The 24,132-nt window shown below is 59.0% G+C and overlaps 3 protein-coding genes and 1 non-coding gene across 5 annotated transcripts; all 4 read right to left on the bottom strand.

The window, feature by feature from the left end:
* Window positions 1-1,414: 1,414 nt before the first annotated feature.
* On the bottom strand, window positions 1,415-5,858 carry PCSK9 (proprotein convertase subtilisin/kexin type 9). The gene is made up of 11 exons (XM_040073146.2): window positions 5,757-5,858; window positions 5,520-5,643; window positions 5,193-5,326; window positions 4,710-4,851; window positions 4,441-4,634; window positions 4,137-4,320; window positions 3,723-3,893; window positions 3,302-3,450; window positions 3,065-3,215; window positions 2,636-2,817; window positions 1,415-2,386 (listed from the first exon to the last, which is right to left on the bottom strand). The coding sequence occupies exons 1-11, from the start codon at window positions 5,778-5,780 to the stop codon at window positions 2,219-2,221; spliced, it is 1,623 nt and encodes a 540-aa protein (XP_039929080.2). The 5' UTR covers window positions 5,781-5,858; the 3' UTR covers window positions 1,415-2,218.
* Window positions 5,859-8,402: 2,544 nt separating this feature from the next.
* Window positions 8,403-8,473, bottom strand: TRNAG-CCC (transfer RNA glycine (anticodon CCC)). Its single transcript has one exon. It is a non-coding gene; the product is annotated as a tRNA-Gly (tRNA).
* Window positions 8,474-10,411: 1,938 nt separating this feature from the next.
* Window positions 10,412-13,747, bottom strand: BSND (barttin CLCNK type accessory subunit beta). Its single transcript, XM_040073294.1, has 4 exons — window positions 13,469-13,747; window positions 12,349-12,428; window positions 11,791-12,033; window positions 10,412-11,070 (listed from the first exon to the last, which is right to left on the bottom strand). Exons 1-4 carry the CDS (start codon window positions 13,643-13,645, stop codon window positions 10,800-10,802), a joined length of 771 nt encoding a protein of 256 aa, XP_039929228.1. The 5' UTR covers window positions 13,646-13,747; the 3' UTR covers window positions 10,412-10,799.
* Window positions 13,748-14,412: 665 nt separating this feature from the next.
* TMEM61 (transmembrane protein 61) lies at window positions 14,413-21,421 on the bottom strand. 2 transcript variants are annotated; one of them, XM_040073188.2, is made up of 3 exons: window positions 21,373-21,421; window positions 17,631-18,041; window positions 14,413-15,482 (listed from the first exon to the last, which is right to left on the bottom strand). In XM_040073188.2, exons 2-3 carry the CDS (start codon window positions 17,978-17,980, stop codon window positions 15,197-15,199), a joined length of 636 nt encoding a protein of 211 aa, XP_039929122.1. In that variant the 5' UTR covers window positions 17,981-18,041; window positions 21,373-21,421; the 3' UTR covers window positions 14,413-15,196. The 2 variants fall into 2 exon arrangements, with proteins under 2 accessions (XP_039929122.1, XP_039929123.1); XM_040073189.2 differs by lacking the exon at window positions 21,373-21,421 and adding an exon at window positions 20,969-21,078.
* Between the last annotated feature and the right edge of the window lie 2,711 nt (window positions 21,422-24,132).

The raw sequence follows: 24,132 nt of genomic DNA on the forward strand, positions 1-24,132 counted from the left end.
GTGTGAATTCATCCTGCCTCCCACTGGGGTGAGGGGCAGAGAGGTGCACATGGAGCTGGTGATCCATTACTCACTTATTTGGGTACCAGGAGCCACAGCCAGGGCTGCCATCCCCACTCTGTCCCCTGCTCTAAGGACAAGGATTTTCATCTTTCCAGCCTCTGCTCTCCCCTGGTGGTCCTGGGAGCATGGAGTGGGCATTGCAAACTGCTGCCAGGATTGGGAACAGCCCTGGGATCAGTCCCTGGGATCAGCCCTGCTCTCCTGAATGTGAGGCTTTTCTGCCTACCCCCATCCAAGGCACAAAGCAAGGGCTAATCTTTCAGTAGTTTCCTTCCAGGCTTATGAAGGCTTGAACTGAGCTGGGGAAGCTCTGCCTGGCTTGTCAGGCGTGGAATATGCTCACACCTTGTGCTGGATCCTCCCCTCTCCCAGGGAAGGCAGCAGAGCTGAAATCCTGTCGGCTGAAAAATCACCCTCGGTGTCAGAGCCTGTCCAGGAGCTCTCAGGCTGACATCCCTTTTCCTTTTCTGCCTCTTTGTGCAAAATTCAGGTTTCAGATGATGAAATTATGGGCTGTAATTATGTCCATGTTATATAATTACAGGTTTAGATTAGGGTTGGGCTTTTGCCAGCTTTAGTTAACAAGTAAGAATTAGTTTCAACCTTTCAAAGTGGTGTTTTGTGCTGGGTTTGTCTTCTCTTGCCAATTAAAGCCGGAGTAACAGCTGCAGGGGGCTTTTGGATTGGGAAAAACTCCCAACCCAGCCAAGTCTGACAGGTTAACCTGGAGCTTGTGGTATCAAACTGCTTTTTTTTTTTTCATCTATCCTCAGATAACACCACAAAAATTATATATTGTAGTAGCAGGAGGCTGCTAAAGAGAAAATCTTTGGTGGCTTCTGGTGCTTCTCAGCTTTTCCCTGCTGTTGGCATCTCTCTGAGCCGAGCTTTGTCTCCTTCCTGGGGCTCCAGCCCTTCCCAAGTGAAGGAACAACAGGAACCCAAGTTCAAGGGCACATTCCCAAAGCTGGGTGATGTTTGTTTCCATAACTGGAAGCTCTTGCCCTGCACCACTGTTGTTAAAACAAACTTCTGGTCTTGGGTGTGTGTGGACAACACGGTCCCAGAGCCACAACCCAGCTGTGGGCCAGGGTGCCAGTGCTGCCTGTGCCAGCTCCCAAAGGTGCCAGTTGTCATCCAGGAGCACCTCGGGTCCCAGGCACTGCTCACTGACAAAGCAGAGCTGTTTGGGGGGAGCAGAATCCCTGATGGATGTGTTCCCCTTCCCTCTTCCAGAGCTGTTCCCCAGGGGGATGTCTGTGAAGCCAGACGATGGACCACAAGAGCACAGGTCTATGAATTTTATTTTAAAAAGACATTTATAAAACGTTCATTTATAAAACTCCAAATAAATATTTAAGGTACAAATGTAAAAACTAAGGTGCTATGAAAGCTTCTTCTTCATTCTATTTTTTCTTTTTTTGTTTTATTTTAAGGAATTACAGACTCCTACAGTTCTGTGTGTCTTGGGAAGACCTGAAACTGTTAACACATAACACCAGCAGATCATTAACTTTGACTTAACAACAAAAAAAAGCACTAATGAAGCAGGGGCTGACTGTAGCAATGAAGATAAAAATCTAATTAACCAAGCAGGCTGTTTAAACTACAGCCCTTACACTTGACTCACAAGTAAAGAAGTCTCCTAGGAATACGATTAGGCATTATAAAACTGCCCAAAAACATCTAAACTAAGATTTTCCAAGTGCTAAGCAGCATTAGCTGACAACTAATGAACCAGGAAAGGAAGAAGCAATCCTCACAATACTTTTTTCTTTAGAAAGGTGGTGGATTTTTCCTATGCTGGGTGACAACACCATGGCTCGTTCTGTCAAGGTGTTTATAGGAAAAACCCAGTGCATGGCAGGGAAAGGATTCTGGGAGGACTCCAGCGATGGGACAGGGCTCCAGCTGCATGGGGGATGCTTGGAGAGCTCTTGCAGATCCGTCCTGGATCCCGACCCCGTTGTGTGATGGGGACAGACGAGTTCATCCCCCACCAGCACGGCAGCACAAGTGTGGAGGCGTCAGCCGCGTGTCGGAGCATGGATGGTTCTGGAAACCCTGGAAAAGCACCGAGGCAGGGACACACGGCTCCAGCAAAGCCTCCATCCCTGCTGTGCCACAGGATCCACCTCTGCAGCTCAGGCTGCCCCTACTGCCGGCTCCGGCAGCAAATGGCGATGGCCACGGCCGGGCTGCTGCCAGGGACGGCGGCTGCCACGCAGGAATTGTCCACGGCGTAGGCTCCCACGGAGCCAGGGCTCTGGGAAAGGGCGTTACAGCCCGTCAGCGTCCAGCCATCCTCACAGGACACTGTCACCTGACGGGGAGAGGCCGTCACCCATGGGTCAGCAAAGGGCCAGAGCCCTGTCCATCCCCCACGTCCCCAGAGTTCAGGGGGAGGTCACTGCTGTCACCCAGCTGGATGGGGGGTCCCACTGCAGGTGGGGACAGCAGTGAAGGCTGGGGCTGGGACAGCCACAATGGGCTGAAGCCAACCCCAAACCCCTCAGAGGGATGGGCAGAGGCAAAGACAAGAGCACGGCAGAGCAGCACGGCCCATCCCTACCTTCTCCTGGGGCTCCAGGGCCACGTGCTCCTTCAGCCGGCACTGGAGGCTGGCAGCGGGGCAGCACGAGGCGTGTGCCCTCACCTCTGTCCTGCTGGCACAGCGGCTGGGCCCCGTCCCCAGCCCCTCCACGGGCCTGCCACCGGCACCCAGCACCACGGACGGGGAGTGGAAACTGCACCCTGCCCGGGGGAGAGGGGACACTGGCACAGGGCAGCCACGGCAACATCCCAATGTGCACACTGGAGCCAAGGATGTCCCGAGAGAGCCCTGAACCTTCCTCCCTCCACGCACACAGCACATGAACCCCTTCCCTGCCACCCCAGCAACCACACCCACCCTTTTACCCCCAAATCCCAGAGGTTTTCTGGAAGAAGCACCCTGGTCCAGCAGGCTCAAAGGTTTGTAACCCCGTGTGTCAGGTGTTACCGGTCAGCACGTGGTGTCCTGGGGAGCACTCGGCCCCCTCGGCGCTGATGTGGCATTCGGCCCTGGGCCACGTGCAGCACCTGGCGATGGCATAAACCCCCCGGGCCTGGGAAGCGTCGTGGGCCACGCACTGCTTCTGCCCGTCCTTGTCCTGGGGATGGGGCAGAGGGAGTCACCGGGGCCTCCTGGGGCTGGGGACACTGGGGGCAGCCCCTCTGCCCCCGCACCTCTGCTCACCTCCATGTGCTCCCCCAGCCGGCTGCCGCTGCGGGAGAAGCTGGAGCAGCTGAGCATCTCCTCGGTGGCGGCGCAGCGAGCCACGGCCCTGGCGTGCCGGGAGAGCCCCGAGAGCGCCGACCACACGGAGCGGCAGAGCAGCTGCTCCTCTGCAACGGGGCCGGGCGTCAGCGGCGGGGACACCCGCGGGGACACCCGCAGGGACACCCGCAGGGACACCCACTGTGTCACCCTCAGGGACACCCACTGTGTCACCCAGTGTCACCCACAGGGACACCCACTGTGTCACCCACAAGGACACCCACTGTGTCACCCACAAGGACACCCTCAGTGACACCCATTGTCACCCACAGGGACACCCACAGTGTGACCCACAGGGACACCCACAGTGGTACCCGCAGTGTCACCCACAGGTCCTCACCTGCTCCCAGCCTCGCGGGCAGCCCAGCCACGCTGTTGGGTGTCTGGAGGCGCTGCTCCTCTGGGAACCGCGCTGTGTCCATGGCGTTCTTGGCGGAGAAGCGCAGGAGGCGCTGCCGGAGCTCGGCCGGGCTCAGCCGCGGCTCGGCGCTGAGCAGCACGGCAGCGATACCTGCAGGAGCCCGGGAGGCCGCAGTGAGAACCAGAGGGGACACAGCCACCCGCACCCCGCTCCCATGGGCAGCGCAGCTCCGGGGACGCGGGAGGAGGCGCAGGCTGCAGCGCCCCAAAGAGACAAACCGAACCCACGCGTGACGGAACACAAAAACGCCCCTGGCTCAGGCATGCCTGAAGCCCTGTGCCAGCATCAGCGGGTGGAGAGCCGGCCCTCCCTGTCCCTCCGAGCGCAGCTCGCCTGCCACGTGTGCGGCCGCCTGCGAAGTGCCGCTCCGCGCCGTGAAACACGTGCTGCAGTCGCTGGAGGCGCCGATGATGTCGTCCCCCGGCGCAAACAGGTCCACGCAGCGGCCGAAGTTGGTGCCCAGGGTGCCGATGGAGGCGGGCTGGTCCTCGCTGTCGGTGGCACCGACCGTGATGACCTGACAGGGACAGGGCAGCACGGAGGGAGATGGCACGCCCGGCCCCTGCCCGGGCCGCTGACCCGGAGCCGGAGAGGATGAGGGGATACCCAAGGCTCAGGGCTCTCCCACAGCCCGTACCTCCGGCTCGGACGCAGGCGAGTAGAGGCAGGCGTCGTCCTTGTAGTTGCCGGCGGCCGCCACCATCATTGCTCCCAGCCGTGCCATCCGCCGGCAGCCCGCGTTCAGCGCGGGGCTGTGCGCGCCGGCCAGGGGCAGCAGCACCAGCGGCGCGTTCGGCTGAGCCTCCAGAGTCCTCTGGATGAACTCCAGGGCTGGGAGGGACGAGACGCTATGGCGGGAAGCTCCTGGAGGGATCCCGCTCCTCTCCGGGGCGGGGGGTCACTCACCCATGAGGGTCCCGCTGACGGTGCCCTTCCCCTGGCAGTTCAGCACTCGGAGGCTGCGGATTTTGGCTCCCGTGGCCACGCCGGCGTCGCGGCCGCTCAGCACCCCGGCCACGTGGGTCCCGTGGCTGTCACACCCGCCGGCCTGGCACAGGCACCGCAGTTTCGTGCCCCAGCCCATTGCATCAAAGCAGGTTTGCAATCCCACAGCATCGCCCCCACGCCTTCCTGTCACCTTGGTTCCCTCTCACCTGACACACACCCGGGCTACCCTAGAGCACTTTCCTCCCCTGCCCGACCCAGCCAGACCACCTTGAGGGTCCCAATATCCCCCAGGACCTCAGCTCCTGTTGCCCATCCTGCCCAGCGTTTTGGTCCAGGCCAAGTGTCTCCCTCGTCCTGGAAAGCCTCACAAGCCTGGCCAGGATTTGGTGGATGCAGGGGATCCTCTGGCTGGGATGCAGCATGTGGCACCTCGGGACTCACCTGCCTGTGGAAGTGGGTGCCATCCTCCTCGGGGACGCTCTCGAAGCCAGTCACAGTCACCCTGCCCTCGATCTCACGGTGGGTGCTCTGCACGCTGCTGTCCAGCAGGTAAATCTCGGCCAGGTCACCTTTATCTGCCAGGGATGCAGGGGGGGAGAAAGGCAACCCCCATCACGGCCAGCACAGGTCACCTGGGTTGCTCCCAAAATGCAGCTCCAGACCCGCAGCACCACGGGGCAGAGGAATATTCCTGTCCCTAAAGGTAAGGAGAGGGGCCCTGACTCTTCCTCAAAGAGTCCCACCCCCCTCACACACCCCAGCGCTTACTGGGAGGGCTGTAGGAGCCTGAGCTGGCCTGTGGCTGCAGGATCCTGCCCAAGTTCCAGGGAATGCTCTGGGCAAAGACGTAGGCATCCTCCTCAATGTACTCCACGTGCGGCAGCTTCAGCGCCTGCGGGGAGGCCACAAATCTCCCGTTTCCCCCCAAATCCGGGGCTGCCACTCCCACCAGTGCCCGCCGCAGCTGCTGTCCCCTGCCACCACCCTGTGCTCCGCTCCGCGTACCGTGTCCAGGACGTCGCTGCTCATCCTCACCAGGAGGGCGGGCAGGAGGTGGAAGACGTGCAGCAGCTCGGCCCGGTGTCCCCGCCGAGCCGCCCGGGCCTGCAGCCGCCGGGCCGTGCCCCGCAGCTCGGCCTCGCTGCCCTCCCGCAGCATCACCACGTAGCGCCCGGGCAGCCGCCACGACGCCTGCGGGGACACGAGCGCCGGGCTGGGGTGCGGGGGACACACGCGGGAGCGTGGCTGTCCCCCCACCCCGCGCTCCTCACCTTGGCGGCGCGATGGAAAGCGGCGGGTCCCGGAGGGGCGGCCCCGACGGCGGCTTCCCCCTCCTCGGCGGCCCCCAGGGCCAGAACCAGCTCGGCCAGCGCCAGAGCCAGCGCCAGCGCCCGCGGGGACATCCCGCACCCGCGCCCCGACGGGCAGCGCCGGGAGACGCCGGGACCCTGGGCAACGGGGACGGCACCGGCGGGGACCCCCTGCGCCACCGCCGAGGGGTCCCGGAGCGCACCCGCGGATCTGAGGTCCCGGAGAAAACCCGCGGATCTGAGGTCCCGGAGAAAACCCGCGGATCTGAGGTCCCGGAGCGCACCTGCGGATCTGAGGTCCTGGAGCACAGCAGCGGATCTGGGGTCCCGGAGAGCACCCGCGGATCTGGGGTCCCGGAGCGCACCCGCGGATCTGGGGTCCCGGAGCGCACCCGCGGAGCGCAGGAGCCGGAGCGCACCCGCGGAGCCGATGGCCCGGAACGCACCCGCGGATCTGAGGTCCCGGAGCGCACCCGCGCAGGTCCCGGAGCGCACCCGCGGATCTGAGGTCCCGGAGCGCACCCGCGGATCTGAGGTCCCGGCGCGCACCCGCGGCTCTGCCCGTCTCGCCGGGGCTCAGCGCAGCGGGGCGCGGATCACGCCACGGCCGCCGGCCCCACCGTGCCGGCCGGGCGGGTTAAGCATTAATGGGGCCGCGGGAGGGGCCGCGGGGCGGTGGGGCCGCGGGGAGAGGGCAATTGGGGCCGCTGCTCACCCCGAGTCCCGGCGGATCGCTGGGGGCTCTGGCGAGCAAAGCGCAGCCGCTCAAGGACTGTTTTCAGAAAGGGCTGAAAGCTTTAATGTGCCTCCTACTGCCTCACTCCACGAATAAATTCCCGTGAAATCCTCTAATCCTGTTTGGGTATTTTTTTTTTTACAGAGTCGTCACTCATCGCAAATGCCCTTTTTTGCGGGGTAGTATCGGCGGTTCCCCGCGGGTCTCCACGCCGCTTCCCATCTCTGCCCTCCCGCAGCATCGGCATCCCGCGCTGCCCCACATCCCCAGTGACCTTCGGCAAACTGCGTCCCCGCTCCCGGCTTCTCAGGGAAACAGGAATATATTTGTGTTCGGACTGGTTATTTACACACACCTCAGAGGTTATCTGTTTAAATGGATGCACGTGTTTTACACAGTGGTGTGTGTTTCGTGTGGATGTGGATGGTTTGTGTGAATACACGTTCTACATGGGTGGACATGTTATAATAATGTGTGTGGTTTGAACGCACGTATATGTTTTATATGGATGCGTGTCGTTTGTATGCATTTATATGTTTTAAATGGATGAACGTTATTACACGTCACTATGTGTATGGTTTTGCAGGGGCATTAATTATTTTTAATTATTTTAATATTTAATTATTTTATTAAATATCTTTACATATCTATAAAATTAATTTTATATAGGGGTGTGCCTTTTATAAGGATGGGCATGGTTTACACGGATGTGTGTGTTTAATATGGATGTGAACAGTTTGTATGGGAAATGTTGATTTTTTTGAATGAGACCTCAAGTGGGTCTCATAAAACCTGATTAAGCCTGAGCTCTGGTTCGGGTAACTGCAGGGACACCCCTTATCACCCACTCTGCTGGAAGGGGTCTGCATTCAGGGCACTGATCATGGGGATAAGTCTCACTCCTGGTTTTAGGCTCAGCTTCCTCAGCGCTGCTAAGCCCCACAGCGGGGCCTCAGGAGGCTTCCGAGGCAGCTGAGCCCGGGGGAACCCGGTCCCAAGGGCGAGTCTCCCTCTCCTTGCAGTCTTTCCCTCCGTTTTCTGCACAGGGGACGATTTGTGTCCCAGGAAAGGATGGAAGGAACCCAAAGAGAAGGGAGGGGGTGGGAGAGGAGGTCTTGGGACCCGTGGAGGTCTTGGCACCAGCATCCGGCCCAGCTCCCACACTGCGGGAGTGGATATCTGCAGAAAGGTTATATATGTATACATATTAAATTGAGAAATTATTCAGAAATAGCCTAATTTTTGCACCTTTTACAGGAGAGCTCTGATTCGACCCTGACTCCCTGCGGGGCTTCCAGCGTGTGTCTGTGTAAAGGGGAGGGTCCTGTTGAGGGGGGAGGAATGAGAAGAAAGAGGAATGAGAGAGCGGAGGAGGCATCAGAGAAGACCTCAACAAAGCAGAAAGGTTCCTAAATCCCTGCTGCCGTCCCTCGAGGGGCAGAGATGGGGCTCCGGGCGCTGCGGGCACAGGGCTGGGTGCGCTGGGCCGAGCATCCCGTCCGTAAAAGGAATGTTTTCTGCGGATTTTGGGAAACCACAGCTGCTGTAAGCATCAGTCAATATTACACTACCATAGCCCAACGGGTATGGGCGAAATTCCTGCGCTGCACCAGCCGGGAATCGAACCCGGGTCGCAAGAATGGGAATCTTGCATGATACCACTACACCACTGGTGCCCCGGTGTCACCTCCTCCCGCGGGTCACCAAGCCCCGGTCCCGCGTGGGTGGCACCGCCAGCGCCTTCCCGGTCCCTGGGCTCGCAGCCGCGGGGTCCCCGGGGAGGGTGACACGCGTGGGGGGCGGGCGGGCCCTTCCCCCCCCTGCACAAGCTGAGCCAGACCCGGGGCTGCCGGCGGCGCTTAATGCCATGCAGGAATGTCCCGGTTCCCACAATGTTTAACCTCGGCCGGCGCGGGAGCCGAGTCCTTCGGCTCAAGGATGGTGTGCCAGGGATGGGGGGATGCACACCCAGCTGGTTCCGTGGGGGAGAGGGTCTCCAGCCCCGTGTCAGCCCCCTCCCCTGCCTCTGCCTGGAGAAATGCTTCTGAGAAACAGATTTCTTTTGCCAAAAATGAAACAGCATGCCAAGCCACGAGGCAGGAATCTCTTCTGTGAGGAAATTCTGGGAGAGTGCTCAGCCTGGAGAAGAGAAGGCTCCAGAGAGACTTTGGAGCCCCTTCCACTACAGAGACTGGGAGGGCAGAGAGGGATTTGGACTGTGAAGCCCTGGCACAGTTTTCCCAGGGAAGCTGTGGATGTCCCACCCTTGGAAGCATTCAAGGCCAGGTTGGACAGGCCATGGAGCAACCTGGTCTAGTGGATGGTGTCCCTGCCCATGGCAGTGGGCTTAGAACAAGATGATCTTTAAGGTCCTTTCCCATCCCAAACATTCTGTGGTTCTGTAGGTGAAAACTTCTGGGTGTCTCCCAGATTTCCCCACTCCATAGGAGCAGTGACACAGAGTGACACCAGGCCCCAGGCACCCTCTGAAACTCAGGGATACACTCAATGCCCCATCCCAACAGCACTCCCAGAGCCAGCACGCTCCCCCACACTGGGAAGGACGGGCAGGAGCTGATTGATGCAATCAATCTGGAATTCTTCCTCCTGGAGTGCGTCTCACGGTCCTGTGGCAATGTTTAGCCAACACCGGAGCCCTCATTCCCCACCCTGCTGCTGGCCATAAACACCCCGAGTGCGTAGGTGCTCCCTGCCCTTCTCCCTGGCTGCTTTGGTGACACCAAGGTGGGTGAAGGGCGCAGCACCAGGAGTGTCACCGGGCTGTGACTCCTCAGGCACAGCCTTTTCTTGCACACCTGCACTGCACCAGCAAAGCCCTCCCTGGGTGGCAAAGGAGCACAGGAACATCCTTCCAGGGCTCTTGTCCCCCTCGGGTGCTGGAGGACAGCCTTCTCCCACTTTCGTGCTTGGGGGGTTGGGACTGCAGGATTTTAAACCTCCCTTCCAACTCAGTTCTGTGACTCCATGGAATTTGCTGAAGCGCTCCTCTGCCAGCAGACACGTGCTCCTGAGCCTCCTGGGACCATGCTAGGCACAGGCAGGTCCAGCCCAGTTTTCCCAAAATTTAACAAGGGACTCTCAGCATCCCCGTGCTCTTGGATCCGCTGATGATCCGCTTTGACCCAAACCCGGCTCAGCCTCACAGACCCAAGCAGCCAAAGGCTGTGGCTCCCACCAGCATCTCCATCTGTCTGTGTGCTGGACACAGGCTGTGGAGAGCCCCTGTGCTGTCCCCATCGTGGTGACAAACCAGGCTGAGACCCATCCACGTGGTTTGGAACAAACACTTGCTATTCACAGGAAGTTTGGGGACGGTGGGTGCCAGCGTGCAAACCCACCTGCAGCTGTTGACACTGACCCAGCAGACAGTGGGCAAAGCCACCACCTCATGTGGTTTTGGCTCAGCTGTGTCCTCCTCCCTGCACCCCCAAGAGTGCTGGAAGCTGGTCCTTTGCGCAGGAGGTAGGGGACTGCATAATCTGTCATCTCCATCACCCCTCTCCCAACATGGAGATAGGAAGGCTGCCTGCTGCAGGAGACTCAGGATCGAATTTTAATTTCAGCAGAGCTTGGGTAAGTGGGAAAAAGTCTTTGAGGACATCTCAAAGTCTGGTAAAACCCACCTGCATTGAGCACGTTTTACCCACCTAAAGCTGATCATGTTCCAAACAGCACAGCCAATCCTTTCCCTTCCCAAGCACAGTATTTAGTCCAGATCCTGCAGAGCCCAGCTTCTCTGTGCCCACCCAAATGCCTTTGGCGAGGGTGCCTTGTCTCATATCCTGTTGCTCCCCCTTTGTGTTCGGGGGAAATGACAGCCTCCGGAGGCTGGGTGTGCACAAGGGGTGCAGCACGGCACAGGGGCAGGCAGGAGCCTGGGGCCACTGCACTTTTGGGAACAGCCCCTTTTCCTCCAGGCTGTGACCCGTGTGTCCCCTCCACGAGGCGAGTCCATGCCCAGTGGCCATTCTTTCCAGGAAATCAGTTTTCAGGCTCAAAAAGTCCATCGCTCTCCTTGAGCAGAGCATCCGGCTCCTCCCGGAGCCCGTAGTAGAGGTCATCCTCCTCCCCGGAGCCTTTCCGAGGGGATCGGGGGTGCTCTCCCCCCGTCGGGGAGCTGCTCGGGGTGCTGCAGGGCAGGGTCCGGCTCTGTGGCGTGGGGCTGCCGGGCACGGAGCCCTCCAGCGATGGCGTGTCCATCTCCTCCAGCAGGGAGGCCAGCGGAGCATCCCCCGGCGCTGGCCGGGCGGGGCTGCGGGGACAGGGTCACACCGAACGCGGCTGGGCAGGAGCTGCGGTTCCCCCTGGAGCTGGAGCGCTGCTCAGGCAGCATCCCAGCATCACCAGGCCCCTGGCTGCGTGGCTGCAGCTCCCTGGGATGTCCCTGTCCCAGCCCTGGGTGCCAGCCCTTGAGGGGACGCCTGCCTGCCAGGTTCCTGCTGGTGGAGTAGTGGCTGTCCTCGCGTTCCCTGAATCGACAGGAACGCTCTGCACCCATCCCAGCCGTAGCTGCATTCTGGCACGTGCCCAAGTCATCAGTGACCCCCATCACTGCAGAGCCCCTTGGGACCTCCCAAACCAATGCTTGGGCATCAAATGTGGCACCAGGTTTGAGTGTCATGTGCTGGGCATCTCATTTCTATCTGACCAGGAACTTTGGGGTTATTCTTGCCAGGGGTGCTGTTTATATCGATAAAATTAAATAAAAAATGCAAAAATGCAAACATCAAAATGCAAATTACAACCAAAGGCCGTCTAAATTTCCTCATGGGAAATATTTTGGTTCAGAGAATCCTCATGGGTTGAGATACTGTCCAGGCTTCAGTGAGGACAAGGGTGTGGAGGCTCAGTGTCGTGAGAGTAGCAAAACCCGCTCTGCATCCCCTCCCTCCTCCAAAACCGGGGATCTGATCCCTCCCATTTTCACCCCACATCCCAGCAGTGCCACCCCAACCCCACAGACACCACCTACCTGCTGCCTGCTGCTGTTTCCAGGCGAGCTGGCAGATCTTGGAAGGGGTCCCCAGCACCCTGGAGCTCCCGGTGGATCTCTGCTCTTGCCTGCACGGCTGACTGGGAGCAGCTGCGGGGTCTGGGCTGTGCCGAGGGTGGGAGTGGAGCCGAGCTGACCTCCTGCCTCTGTATCTGCTCGTAGGATGGCAGGCTCTTCTCGTAGGTGCTGCTGGCCTCTTGGTTGGGGCAGGGGGCAATCAGGCTGCAGGCAGAGGGATAGCAGGGTGCTGAGCCCCCACGGAGTTGGGAGATGCTCAGGCACGTGCACACAGGGCTCCATCACCTGAGGGAGAGGCTTTAGAGGCCACCAAGGCCATGTTGCTGCCCACACCAGCAGCAGAGCCAGGGGATGCCTGCAGGAGCACCAATGGATGCTCTGCACATCCCCAGCATCATTCAGGCTCAGCCCTGGCGGGGCTCAGGCAGCCCTCGCCTCTCCCAGCCTGATCCCTGCTCGCTGTCCCCAGTGTCAGACCCTGCCCTCAGGGCACACACAGTGCCCTGCTGTGGGACCCACCCGGTGTCCTTCTGCGGCAGCACCATGGGTTTATGCTCCAGGAACCGCTCGGCCTCGAGGTCCGCAGGGATGAACGTTATCTGGGGGGAAAAGAGAGGCAGAGCCCAGGGGCTGTGCTGGGCAGCACGGGCACCCTCAGCCCTCAGAGAGGGAAAAGGGCCAGAGTGTCCCTTCAGCTGGGTTTAGGGTCTGTTCCCACCACGTTTGGATGTTTTCCCTGGAAATGGCTTTTTTGAGGGAAATCAATAAGGAATGAATGAGTCCAGCAGAGCCCCGCTCTCAGTGACATTTCCCAGTGGAGTCACTCACGTCCCCAAGCCCAGAGGGAGTCCCAGGGGCCACACAGGAGGTCAGCAGTCAGGGACCACACCGAGGGTGTCCCATTCTTGAGCCTGGAGCACAGTGGCAAAGCCACATCTCCGTCCTAGCTTGGACTGAGCTCAGCTTTGAGGGGAGCTGGTGTCTGCCTCACCCCAGCCCCAGAGAACACAGCTGCTTTCAGAGGTCCTGGGTCCTGAGGTGACTCCCCCACATTCTGGAGGGCAGCCAGGTTGTTGACAGGCCATCCAGCAGTGCCCAGATCAGTCCTACAGATGCCCTCTCCTTGGAAAATACCCTTTTCTGCCAGGCCCGTTTCCCAGGGCAGGGACGTGTGGCTGTGCTCCGTGCTGGCAGTGCCCTCTGCCAAGGAGACTGGCAGGTGAGGGCAGGGCTCAGGGGGACAGGGACCCTCCGACCTCCACAGCCACGACAGTCCCTTCTTGGAAGTCCTGGGAGCCTGCCAAGCCCCAGACCCCAAGGAAGGCGCTGCGTGGGAGAGACAATCACAAGTTTACTTGTTTGGGATTATTCCCTGCTGCCTGTTTGAAAGCAAAGCCCCAGGTGTGCAGGAGGTGTGCAGGGGGTGTGCAGGGGGTGAGGGAGACAGGGCACATCCTGCAGGCATCAGCAGGGCACAAGCTTCCCAAAACAACAATTCCCCCTCCAGACTGCCGCAGCCGGCTTCCCCTGGGGAAACTGAGGCACAGCGCGAGGCTGCACATCCGCAGCTGCCAAAGCCCCCCAAACCCAGCTGAGCCCTCGAGCCCCACAAAGCGCTCAGCAGCGGGAAGGCTCCTACCTTTGGGTAGCACTGGCACATGCTCCACGTGATGCCCACGGCTACGAGCAGGACACCCAGGACGCAGAAGGTGATGTAGTACTGGGGCTTTTCCACGCTCATGATGAACATCCCCACCATCACCAGGAAGAAACCCAAGATGATGAACCCGTAGCGGAAGGTCTTCTCCTCCGCCATGGGCTCCGGCTGGGAGAGGCAGGAGGAGAGATTTTTGGGAAGCCCGTTCACCTGCGGCTCCTGCGCGCTGAGCTCGCCTGCAGCGCGAGGCAAGGAGCTGTTTCCCTCTCCGGAGGCTGCCAGGAGCTGAGGATCAGCCGCACGTCGAGCTGGTCCTGCCCAGGGCTGAGCCAGCCAGTTTTTCACGGGTTTGTAATGAATGCAAACACTGCCCCGCCGTTCACACTCCAGTGGAGCCACCCGGCACGTGTCCGGGTAACCTTCCCTGCAGGCACACTCAGCCGGACCCCGCGCCTGGGGAAGGGACAGGAGCCAGAGGGGAGCGCGGCCGCAGGGATGGGGGCCCGGAGAGCAGCTGGTGCTGCTGGGATTTTCCCAGCCCTGGGCACTGGAGCTGGATTTGGTCATAAATCAGAGCTGGCACAGCTCCAGATAAGGGGGATGCCAGGGCCCAGCCTGCTTCAAGGGATGCTGGGCTGCCACAGGGAAAGAGGGAACGCTCCGGAATCCTTTTGGAGGCCGGGGGGGTTTGGAGCAGACCCTGCCTTGCTCTGGCTGAGTGCTAAGGCTGCCTCACCCGGCAGCAAGGGGGCTGTGAAGGAGGAACTAAAGTGAAAAAAGGATGGAGAGAGGTTGGTCCACCCAGGGAGAGTAAAGACAAAGTATGCCTGTGCCCTTCATACACCGAAGTTGGAGCTGGGTGTTAAAAAGCCTCTCCTTTCCACCACACATCCGACAGCCAGAGAGTGTTTGTTTCATTCCCTTGATTTATTCCCTCTTTTTATTCCCTTGATACACCTGGTTTATGACAAATAATTACATTATAAACAGTATGTTAGACGTGGCTGCGGCTCCTCAGCCACTCTGCAGCCCTGCAGGGCCGCAGGGGGTCCAGGGCAGCCCTTTATTTCGGTGGGAGGCAGGAACTGGCAGCAGCCCTCGCCACAGCTGGCCTTTCCCCCGGGCAAGGCTGCACGCCCATCCGCGGAGGGCAGCGAGGGAGGGGGCTGTGCCACTCGGGACGGCTTTTCCAGGAGGCTGCAGGAAATGCCCTTGGATGCTCTGACCACAGGCACGACCCGCTGAGCATCTCTAACACCAAATGAAGCAAGGGGGAAGGGATGGAGGCAGGGCTGGAAGGGGCATTGCAAAGGCAGAGAAGCGAATGGCGCAGACGGAGCTGGGCTTTCTCTGGCCGCATCACTCGGTCGTCGCTGCAGATTTAGGGTTGAACGGGCATTCCCCGGCCCGACAGGAGCTCCCCAGGCTGGGCCAGAGCAGGGAACGCAAAGCCACTGAAACCAGCAGCGGTTTTATTAAAAACACGAAAGCTTTCCAACATGCCAGCTACCCCCGACGCTCCGAACGCATCTCCCGCAGGACCCGCAACCCCAAGAGCGCCGGAGCCGCGGCTCGGGGGCAGCCAGGAAAGCCAGGCTGAGCCTCCCCTCTCCTCGCCCACCCCGCTCTCAGCCCCACGACCAAGAGGCTCCGTTTAAAGCCGAGGCACCGGGCAGGCACCCGCAGAGTCCCGGCCCGGGCTGCCGCAGCTCAGACGCCCCGGACGCTGATGTTCTCGTAGCTGGGGGGAGGCGTTGCCTGCGGCTCCTGGGGCTCCGGAGCGTCCAGCCAGGACGGGCTGGGGCGGAACAAGGCGCTGTCGGAGGAGCTGCGCCTCCGGCCGCCCTGCCAGCCCTCGTCCTCCTCCAGGTAGCGGTACAGGGGCGGCGTGAGCTCCTCCTTCCTCCCCGGCGGCTGCACGTAGGCCGGGGCGCCGTGGGCAGGTCTGCAGGTCAGGGCTTCTTCGTAGGTGGGGATGGCACTGGAGTCCCAGGTGCTGCGAGGGAAGAGGAAGAAACTCAGCAGTGCGCACCGTCAACGTCCCAGCACACAGCTGGAGCATCCCAACGCAAACTGGAACATCCCAGCACCAGCTGGAGCATCCCAGAACCCAGCTGGAACATCCCAGAATCCAACTGGAACATCCCAGCACCAGCTGGATCATCCCAACACCAACTGGAGCATCCCAGCACCAGCTGGATCATCCCAGCACCCAGCTGGAGCGTCCCAGCATGTAACTGGAACATCCCAGCACACAATTGGAACATCCCAGCACATGACTGGAGCATCCCAGCATTCATCAACCGGAGCCATGCCAAGGTCCCATCACCCAGAGCATCTCAGCTCCCAGTTGAAACATCCCAGCACCCAACTGGAACATCCCAGCACCCAACAACTGGAGCATCCCAGTGCCCCCTTAACTGGAGCATCCCAACATCCCAACAACCCCCTTGTCTGGAGCATCCCTGAGCATGATTATCGTGTGTACTGGGGCAGCAGCTGGGCAGGTTTTGCTGGAGTGTCGTGTGTCATGTATCCAGTGGTGACCACGCCAGCTGCTCCCTGGTGTCCACGAGGTTTTGCAAGAGGGTCCCATGGGCAGAAGAGCATTCTGACCATGCCGAACCCCTAATTCACCCCCTGAAGAACAGGGGCTGCCGGCAGCACAGGGAGCGGTTTGGCACAAGGACCCGGACTGTCCCCAGGTCACCGTGGTCACACCCCACCCCCACGCCAGCCAGAGCCCTCCCTGCACTGCCCGGGCCTGGAGCCGCTTCCAGCAGAGTTTTCCTGAGCAAACACAGCTTGTGTACAGGGAAAACCTCTGACGGCCTTTGCCCTGCTCGGCACCCCGCAGAACGGTGCAGTCCCAAGCTGGGGGTGCTGTGAAAGCGGCTCAGCATCGCACTGAGACCCAGCCCGGTGTGCAGCGGGGGCAGCGGGCACCGGAGGGCACGGCTGGTCAAAGGAAAAGCCACCTGCTCCACAGGGATGCCTCCATCCTGAACTTGGCAGATCTCTGTCCCCACTGCCCCAGGCTTCTCTGCCAGGGATTTTGCCAAACAACCTCAGCTTGCACAAGAGTGTTACCTTGGAAATGTGGAGAGGGGATATATCCCAGCACAGGATGCTTTGCTGGGAGTGGAGGAGCTGCAGCAGCGCTGCTGGGAGCTCAGGGAAAGGAGACATTCCGCACAGGGGCACAGCAAAGCCCCTCTCTGGACAAGGAACCTCCCCCCAGATGGCCAGAGCAGCTCACAGACATCCAGATGGGCACTGAAACCCCCGGAGAACCAGGAACGTGCTTCCCACTGCAACTGTGTTTTTATGGTTTAATGTTCTTAAGAATTTCTTTTAGTGCTGCTTTTCCCCAGAGCCCGATTTATGCCAGAGCCAAGATCTTTGCTGTGACCCCATAAAGCAGCACTGGGAAGGGCCGGCTGGCTCTGCTTCCACAGCAGTCTCCAGAAATAAAAAAATAAAATATAAAAAAAAAAAAAAGAAAAACCCAAACTTTTAAATGAAGAAGTGGGAGTAAATCTCAGGCTCACTCTGGAAGATTCAGGGAACCTGAAGAGCAGCAGTGGTGTTCAGGGCAGGGCAAGGAGTCTTCCTACACCCTGAAATGGGCTTCATAAAGGACCTTCTGCCTACATTCCTACCTCGATGCCATTCCAAGGATTCTTTTCCTTATTTTTTTCCCATTTAACTCCCTTGTAAGAAAAACTTTTGCTTCCATCAAAGATGCTACAAACGCCCTCATCTTTAGTGAGCATTGCAGACCTGGGAGACCAGGGCTGGAGCTCTGAGTGCCCCCTCCCCACCCCCACATCCAAACCTTCTGCAAGAAAACCAAGACGTGTCCCTCTGCACGTGATGGCCCTGCAGGGCGAGGAGAGCCGGATGCAGCCGAGCCACAACCAGCGTGGGCACGGAGGAGGTGGGCAGGGAGGGGACAGCAGGGGCTGGGGGTGACATTAATGAGCAAGAGCATCTGCTCAGGGGGCAGGAGGAGAGCACAGAGCAGTGTTGCTGCTCCTGTGAGTTCCCAGCAAGGCTTGGAGCAGGTTCAGGCTCAGGGACAGCAGCCAGACCCATCCTCCACCTCTGCCCACCCGGGCGCTGGCAGGGACGAGGCTCCCACCTGCAGTTCCACTTCTCCGGAGGCTCGGCCGTGAAGTACTGCAGGTCCCGGGGGAAACGGTACTGGTAGCGCCGGGACACCACCCTGGCGTTGGCCTTCACGGACCACAGGAGGCCGAAGATGAGCAGGATGCCGCCGATGCCGCAGCAGAAGAAGCTGACGGAGCGGAGCAGGGCGCTGGAGGAGGAGGAGGAGCTGGGCACGGCCTCGGCTTCCCGGGGGGGCAGGAGGCGAGCCCCGCTGCCGGAGCCGACCTCGCCATCGCTCCACCAGGCGAAGCACAGCGTCCCCGTCACCAGCAGCACGGCCCCCGTGATGGTCAGGCCGTAGCGGAAAGAGGCGGCCGCCATCCTTCAGGAGAAGGCTCTAGGAGGGGAGAGGAGCGAGGCGAGGCATGAGAGAGCCCACGTCCTGAAAGACAAGAAGGAGGAAAGGTTTGAGCGGGAGAAGCTGATGGGAGACCTGCCAGAGGAGAAAAGGACTGAGAGAGGAACCTCTTTGGCCATTATTGCTATCCGTCAGAAGGGGCATTTCCACCATCTCAGCCTTTGGGAAGAGCAAAGCCAGAGCCAGGCTGGACCCATCAGCTTCCCAACAGCCTCGTAAAAACATCCTAATTTTCAAGGAACAACACAGCGCTCCCACAAAGGCAGGATGGACACCCCAGCTGCTTTCATAGCTCTTCTCTTTGGGTTTTACTCCAGACTTCCTTCCAGATTTGGAGGAATGCCAGCTGGGTTTCCTGGCCTTTCAAAGCGTGGAAGAGGTTGGAGAGAGGGACATAAACTTGAGATGTCACCACTTAGGAATTATCAGTGTGCTTGTTTTCTCCTCCAGAACTGATTACATTGAAAAAACTTGCTCAGTCTTCACCCACGTGAAGTTTGGCACACAAAACCTTACTTTGCCTGGGTCAGCTCCAGTGCAAACCTCCTCGAGTTCCTGTCAAGATCGATCCTGCAGGTGTTACCACCACCTTTACCCTCCCTATCAGGGTGGTTTGGGGTTGGTTTGGCAACAAAACAGGTGAGGTAAGGCCACATTTTCCTGCTGGGTGGCCCTTCTCAGCTGAGTGTCACATGCAGAGAGTTTCCCTGGTGCTGGAAAACCTGGGGAGGGGGAACTGGTTTCTGATCTCAGTCGCCATGGCCTTCTCCAGCAAACAGCAAGCATCTGCTCCCTCGGCTCGTTCATCCCCAGCTCCCAACTAAACCAACCAACCAGGGAGGCAGAGAGGTCCCACCACCTCCTCTCTGGCCCTGCTCACTGCCCAGCAAGATGAAGGTTCAGCCCCCACTTCTCAATGGACAGAAAGCTTTGGACCATGTGGGAATTAAGCACCAGCACCCCCAAACAGATTCAGTCCTGGGTGACTCCACTGTGAGGGTTTGTCATGGTGGCAGTGCCAGCGGAGAGTCTGCACATGAGGGACGGCCAGGACAGAGGAGGAGCCCAAGCAGAGGCTGGTGGACAGATGGATGACCCACACTCAGCTGTCACCTCTGCCTTCACCACTTTGTGTGTCAGTAACAGGACAATAATGTGGTGGCTTCGGTCTCCACTCCTCCAGGCAGGGCTCATCTCCTACAGAGGGGTCTTAAATTGTACCCTGAGATCTGGAAGTGCAGAGCCAGAGCTGGGCAGGGAGCAGAAGCCCAGCACAGACTTAGTGTCATCAAGGTCAGGTGGAATTATGTTATTTCGAGCTGTTATTTATCAGATGGGCCCACTAAATGGAAAGCCAAATTACCTTGTAGTGAAAGAAGCAAGAATCTGATCTAATTGACATTTGATGAAGGAATCTGATGAGAAGTGAGATTTAGGAAAGCTGCAGGAGTGGGAGCCCCAACAGCTCTCTCCAGCTTTTGTCCCAGGATCACAAGCCCAAAACGCTGCCCGGGCTGGCTGTGGCCAGTGGTCACCAGCTGTGGCCACCCTCTGGGAAGGCAGTCACGCTCCTGCTGAGAAAAGGCAGAGCTTCCCTCGGGAATGGGGGCGTGTTTGGATGCTCCCTCCTGAGTGGCAGGGCTTGGCTGAGCTGAGATGGAGAAGAGATTGTTGGAGATGGTATTAGAGGCTATCAGGGGTCAGCATCCCCAAACCATCGCTGAACGGGAGCAGGACACAACAGAAGAGCTGGACTCAGGTTGCCTTGCAGCAGGAGATGCTCAGGAGAGCCCAAGGACCCCACTGACCTGCGAATGCATCTCCTTTCGACAGCGATGTGTTTTCATGTCGAAACTTCAGCAAATTGTTTAGGGGGGAAAAAAAATCACACAAAACAAACCCTACAGCAAAGCTCTCAATCCAGCTGTGTGGAAATATCAGGTCACTCCAAAGTGAAACACTGGACTGAACCTGCAGCAAGAGTTGTGATGTTCACTTCCTGAAACACTCTCCTCATTCTGGGGTCAGACTAGTGAGGTTTGGGAGGTGCTCTGATCGCCCCGGTGAGATTTAGGAGATGCTGCCATTCCCCTTCCCGGGCACGGGGAATTTTGCAGCCTCCAGCGCTTGAGCACATCTGGGAGAGCTGGCAGCGAGGGGGAGGCGGAGGGAAGGTGGAGGAGCCTCTGGCGGAGAAGCCTCTGGGAGGTGACGGATTGACAGCTCGGGAGAATAAACTCTTCCCTCTCTTGACAAACCCAGAGCGGCGCGGGGAGCGCCGCTGAGAGCTCCCCAGCCTCCCCGCACGTGTTCCCGCAGCGCCTGTGCGGGGGCAGCCCCGCCGCGCTGGGTGACATCGCCAAAGCCCCTCTCGGGCTGCCCCGGCTCTCCTGAGCCTCTCCGAAACACCCGCGGGGATTTCTCAGCGCGCCAACCGCTGGAAGAAGAGCCTGAAGGAGCAGAGGCAGGGAGCGAGGTGCGAGGCTGGGGCAGGACCCGAAGCTCTCGGAGCCTCTCCTGGCTCCGCTCCCGGGGCGCTCAGCGTCTGCACAGCAGCTCTCCCTCCCCGTGAGCGTTCCCAGCACGAGTTTTCACGGAGCCGCAGCAATTGCCGGCTCTCAAACACCCTTCTCCGCTCTCCGAGCCACCCTGACATTTTGTTCTGCCCCGTCTCCTCCTTTGACCCGCTCTGAAGTAGCTCTCCGGGGAATAGATTTGCGCGTTGCATGTACAAACAGATACGAACGTTGATAGTTTACATAGTTCCAGTGAGATGCTGAGAATAGCAGCCCCCATATAAAGTTATGCAGATGGTGATTCATAGGGTCTACTAAGCATTACTCAGAAAAACGCTCTTTTCAAGCCACACGAGAAAAGAAAAGAGTTTTGAACGTCTCCCACCGCCATCAAGCAGAAATCCACCTCCACCCCCGTCCCTCCACGGCACTTACAGCCCGTTCCTTCCGTGCGCGGCTGGAGACCTTTAACCACAGAGGAACAACGCCGGGCAGGGACGCGCCAAAGCGTGAGCGTGTCTTTGGGGAGATCCCTTCCTGCCTCTATCCAAATTTCCTATTTCGTTTGCGCTTTTGACGGGCTCGGTCCCCATTCAAAGCAAAGCAACAGCGATGCCCGGGAAGCGCGTCCAAGAACTCCGGTGCGCTCAGCCTCCCGGGGCAGGCGCGGACAGAGGAGGGCACAGAGGAGAGCAGATGCCTGAGCCCCACGTCCCCTCTGCCGAGGTGGCGGTCCCCGGGGCACCGGAGGAGCTCCGTCCCGCGGCACAGCCCCTGTCCCCCTCGGCACAGCGCCCGGCCCGTGTCCCCCCTTCTCCCCGGCCCCACCGCGTACTCACCGCCGCCGGCAGCCCCGCTCCGGCCCCGCGGAGGCTCCGCCGAGCCCGGCCCGCGGGGCGGGCGGGGCCGGGGGCGGGCGGGGGGCGGCGGCGGCTCGGGGCGGGCAGGGACCGGAGCTCCCTCCCGGCACGGCACAGCCCGGAGAGCGGGCTGCTCCCGGCTCTCCGCAGAGAGCTCCCGAGCCCGTTCCGTCCCGTCGGGGCGCGGAGATCCCGGGAGTTCGGGATGCGGAGCCCGCGAGGGGTCCCTTGGGGCCGGGACAGCCGTGTCCTGGGGACATCACTGCTGTCCTATGTGCGGGACACCCGGCACAGCAGGGTCTCGGCCCCAGCCTTGCTTTGTGATCACTTTAGCTGTCCCCACCTCTGTGTCAAACGCTAATGTTGTTCCTTTTTCCTCGTTCATGGAATTAGAACGGTTTGGGTTTGGAAGAACATTTTAAAGGCCATGGAGGACATTGGAAGGACGTTTTAAAGGCCCCCTGCAACCAGCAAGGATATCTTCAACTAGATCAGGCTGCTCAGAGCCCCATCTCACCTGGCCTTGAATGTTTCCGGGAATGGGGCACTCACCACCTCTCCGTGCCAGTGTTTCATCAAATTCACTGTAATTTTTTTTTCCTTTATAGCTAGTCTAAGTCAACCCTTTTTTAGCTTAAGACCATTACCCTGCAGCACTCAGGACACCTGGACATTAAACAAGCTGAGGGCGCTGTGATCCAAATTTCAGGACGGTCGGTGTGACAGAGCCTGGATTCAGGCACAATTCCTCATCACGGAGCTGGAGGGAGATTGGACCAAGAGCTGCTGTGCCGTGCTGTGCTACAGCTGTGCATCTCACACATCCACACATCCACCACGCTGCTCTTGGGCTGCAGCTGAGCATCACTGACAGGCAGAGCCATTTCTATGGATACCCTGGGAGCTCCTCATCTCACCAGCTCAAAACCAGCTCAGGGTTTACCTGTGCATGATGCAGGCACTGATGCAAAGCCCCGGGGTGGAATCCACATCTGCTTCACGCGTGATTAGGATCCACTCGGCCCAGCTGAGGACATGTGGGTGCACAGCCCCATTTTCCTGCAGCCACTGTGGAGTTTTACAAAAGGCAAACTGAGGCACGCAGAGGGCTGGCTCACCCTGCAGCAGGCTGGGTGCCCATCCAACAGGAGCATGGGGCAGAAGTCCCCAAGGCCGGCACCCAGTGATGTGAGGGCATTGCAAATCAGCAGTCACCCTCTTGAAGGACAATAAGACAACTTTTTCTGCTCCTTACCTGCTCAGATATCATATTTAACTGAAATTTGACTGCCAAACAGCATCTGAAGCCCTGCAAGGTGGTGTCAGTGCACAGCTCCATGCTATTCCCAGCACAGGGCTGCAGAGTGAGATGTCTTTGTGGTTTTTCAGCCCCAGAACCTTCTGCCTTGCCCAGAGGTCTGGCCTACAGGCAGCCACAAACCCACGACAAATACTCCGCCACAAGGCAGAGGCTGGAAGTGCTGAGTGCCACCAGCACCTCTGTGTGCTTCGCAGCACCTTGGCCAAAATGTGTTTTCCCTCTCTGAGAACTTTCCTGCTGGTGGGCAAGGTGCTGCCACACCGGGCACAGGGAAAGGGCTTCTCCAGAAAAAAGGCAGGATATCTGTGCAAAATACGTAAAACATCCCATGTATGGTGAAACTGCTGTGGGGAAAACAAGGAGAAAGAAAAGACAGTTACAGCCCCTGCAAGAACAAGAACAAAGGAGGAACGGGGAAAGAGATTGTTCCAGTAATTGCCTCCCCCAGGTAAGGATGCTGAGCCTGAGCAACGCTGCTGGCACAAAAAAAAGTACTGCTTTTTGATTCACTGTTCACCTAATTTTGCTGCTGCAGCAAATCACATGTAAAATAGTGCATTTCACTGTATAATCAGGATAAATAAGCCAGCTTTTTCATTAGGGGTGTGTGTGCAGATGCAGGCACCCTCTGCCCTGTCACGACAGGACGGGTGACACCAAGAGCACCAAGTCAAGAATGAATTTGGATGCACAGGCTCCCTGGGCCAGGCCACAGGTGTCCATCAGTGATTTGGCACGCAGGACACTCATCCCATGCCCAGCTGCCCCCAGCAAGCACCTCTGGTCACACCCCCCATGACAGAGTCACTAAAGAGCCTCTGATGTGGCTTCAGGGGTGACATCTCTGCAGGCTTAAGGTGTCCATGTTGTCCAGATCCATGGAGAAGCCATTCCCAGGGGCTGGCACACCTCGTGCTCCCCTTAGCACAGGCTCACTGGGGACACTGGCTGCAGCCTGCCAGGCTGATAAGGGGCTGCAGCACACAGCCATGAGGATGTGCAGATGGGAGAGAGTTCCTGCATCCAGCACGTGTAAAGCAAAGGAGAAACCTCCTGCTGTTTATCTTTGCCTTAATTTGCATCTTCTTAAAATGCCTCATTAGTCGTGCTAGTTGATATACTGGCTCAGGCACTCCTACTTAATCCAGTCAGCAAACCCAGGCTTTGAAAATATTTGTCCTACTTCTTCACACGATGCAACATTCACCGGTGTCCTTTGGGGCTGAACCTGCAGCTGGACATGGATCCCGCTGTGGTGGTCCTGCTGGAGGGTTTGGGAGCCCTCCTCTGTGGTGTCCATCAGGAAAAGCCAAGCATTTGGATGTGAAAGGGGATCAGCCCCCTGACCACAAAGTGGTGTGTGGTTTTTTGGCTAGTTCACCTAGAAGTACTCCTTCTGCAGACCAGCTGTGGTTTTG

This window comes from Hirundo rustica, chromosome 9 (genome assembly GCF_015227805.2).
Source record: "Hirundo rustica isolate bHirRus1 chromosome 9, bHirRus1.pri.v3, whole genome shotgun sequence".
Taxonomy (NCBI): Eukaryota; Metazoa; Chordata; class Aves; order Passeriformes; family Hirundinidae; genus Hirundo; species Hirundo rustica.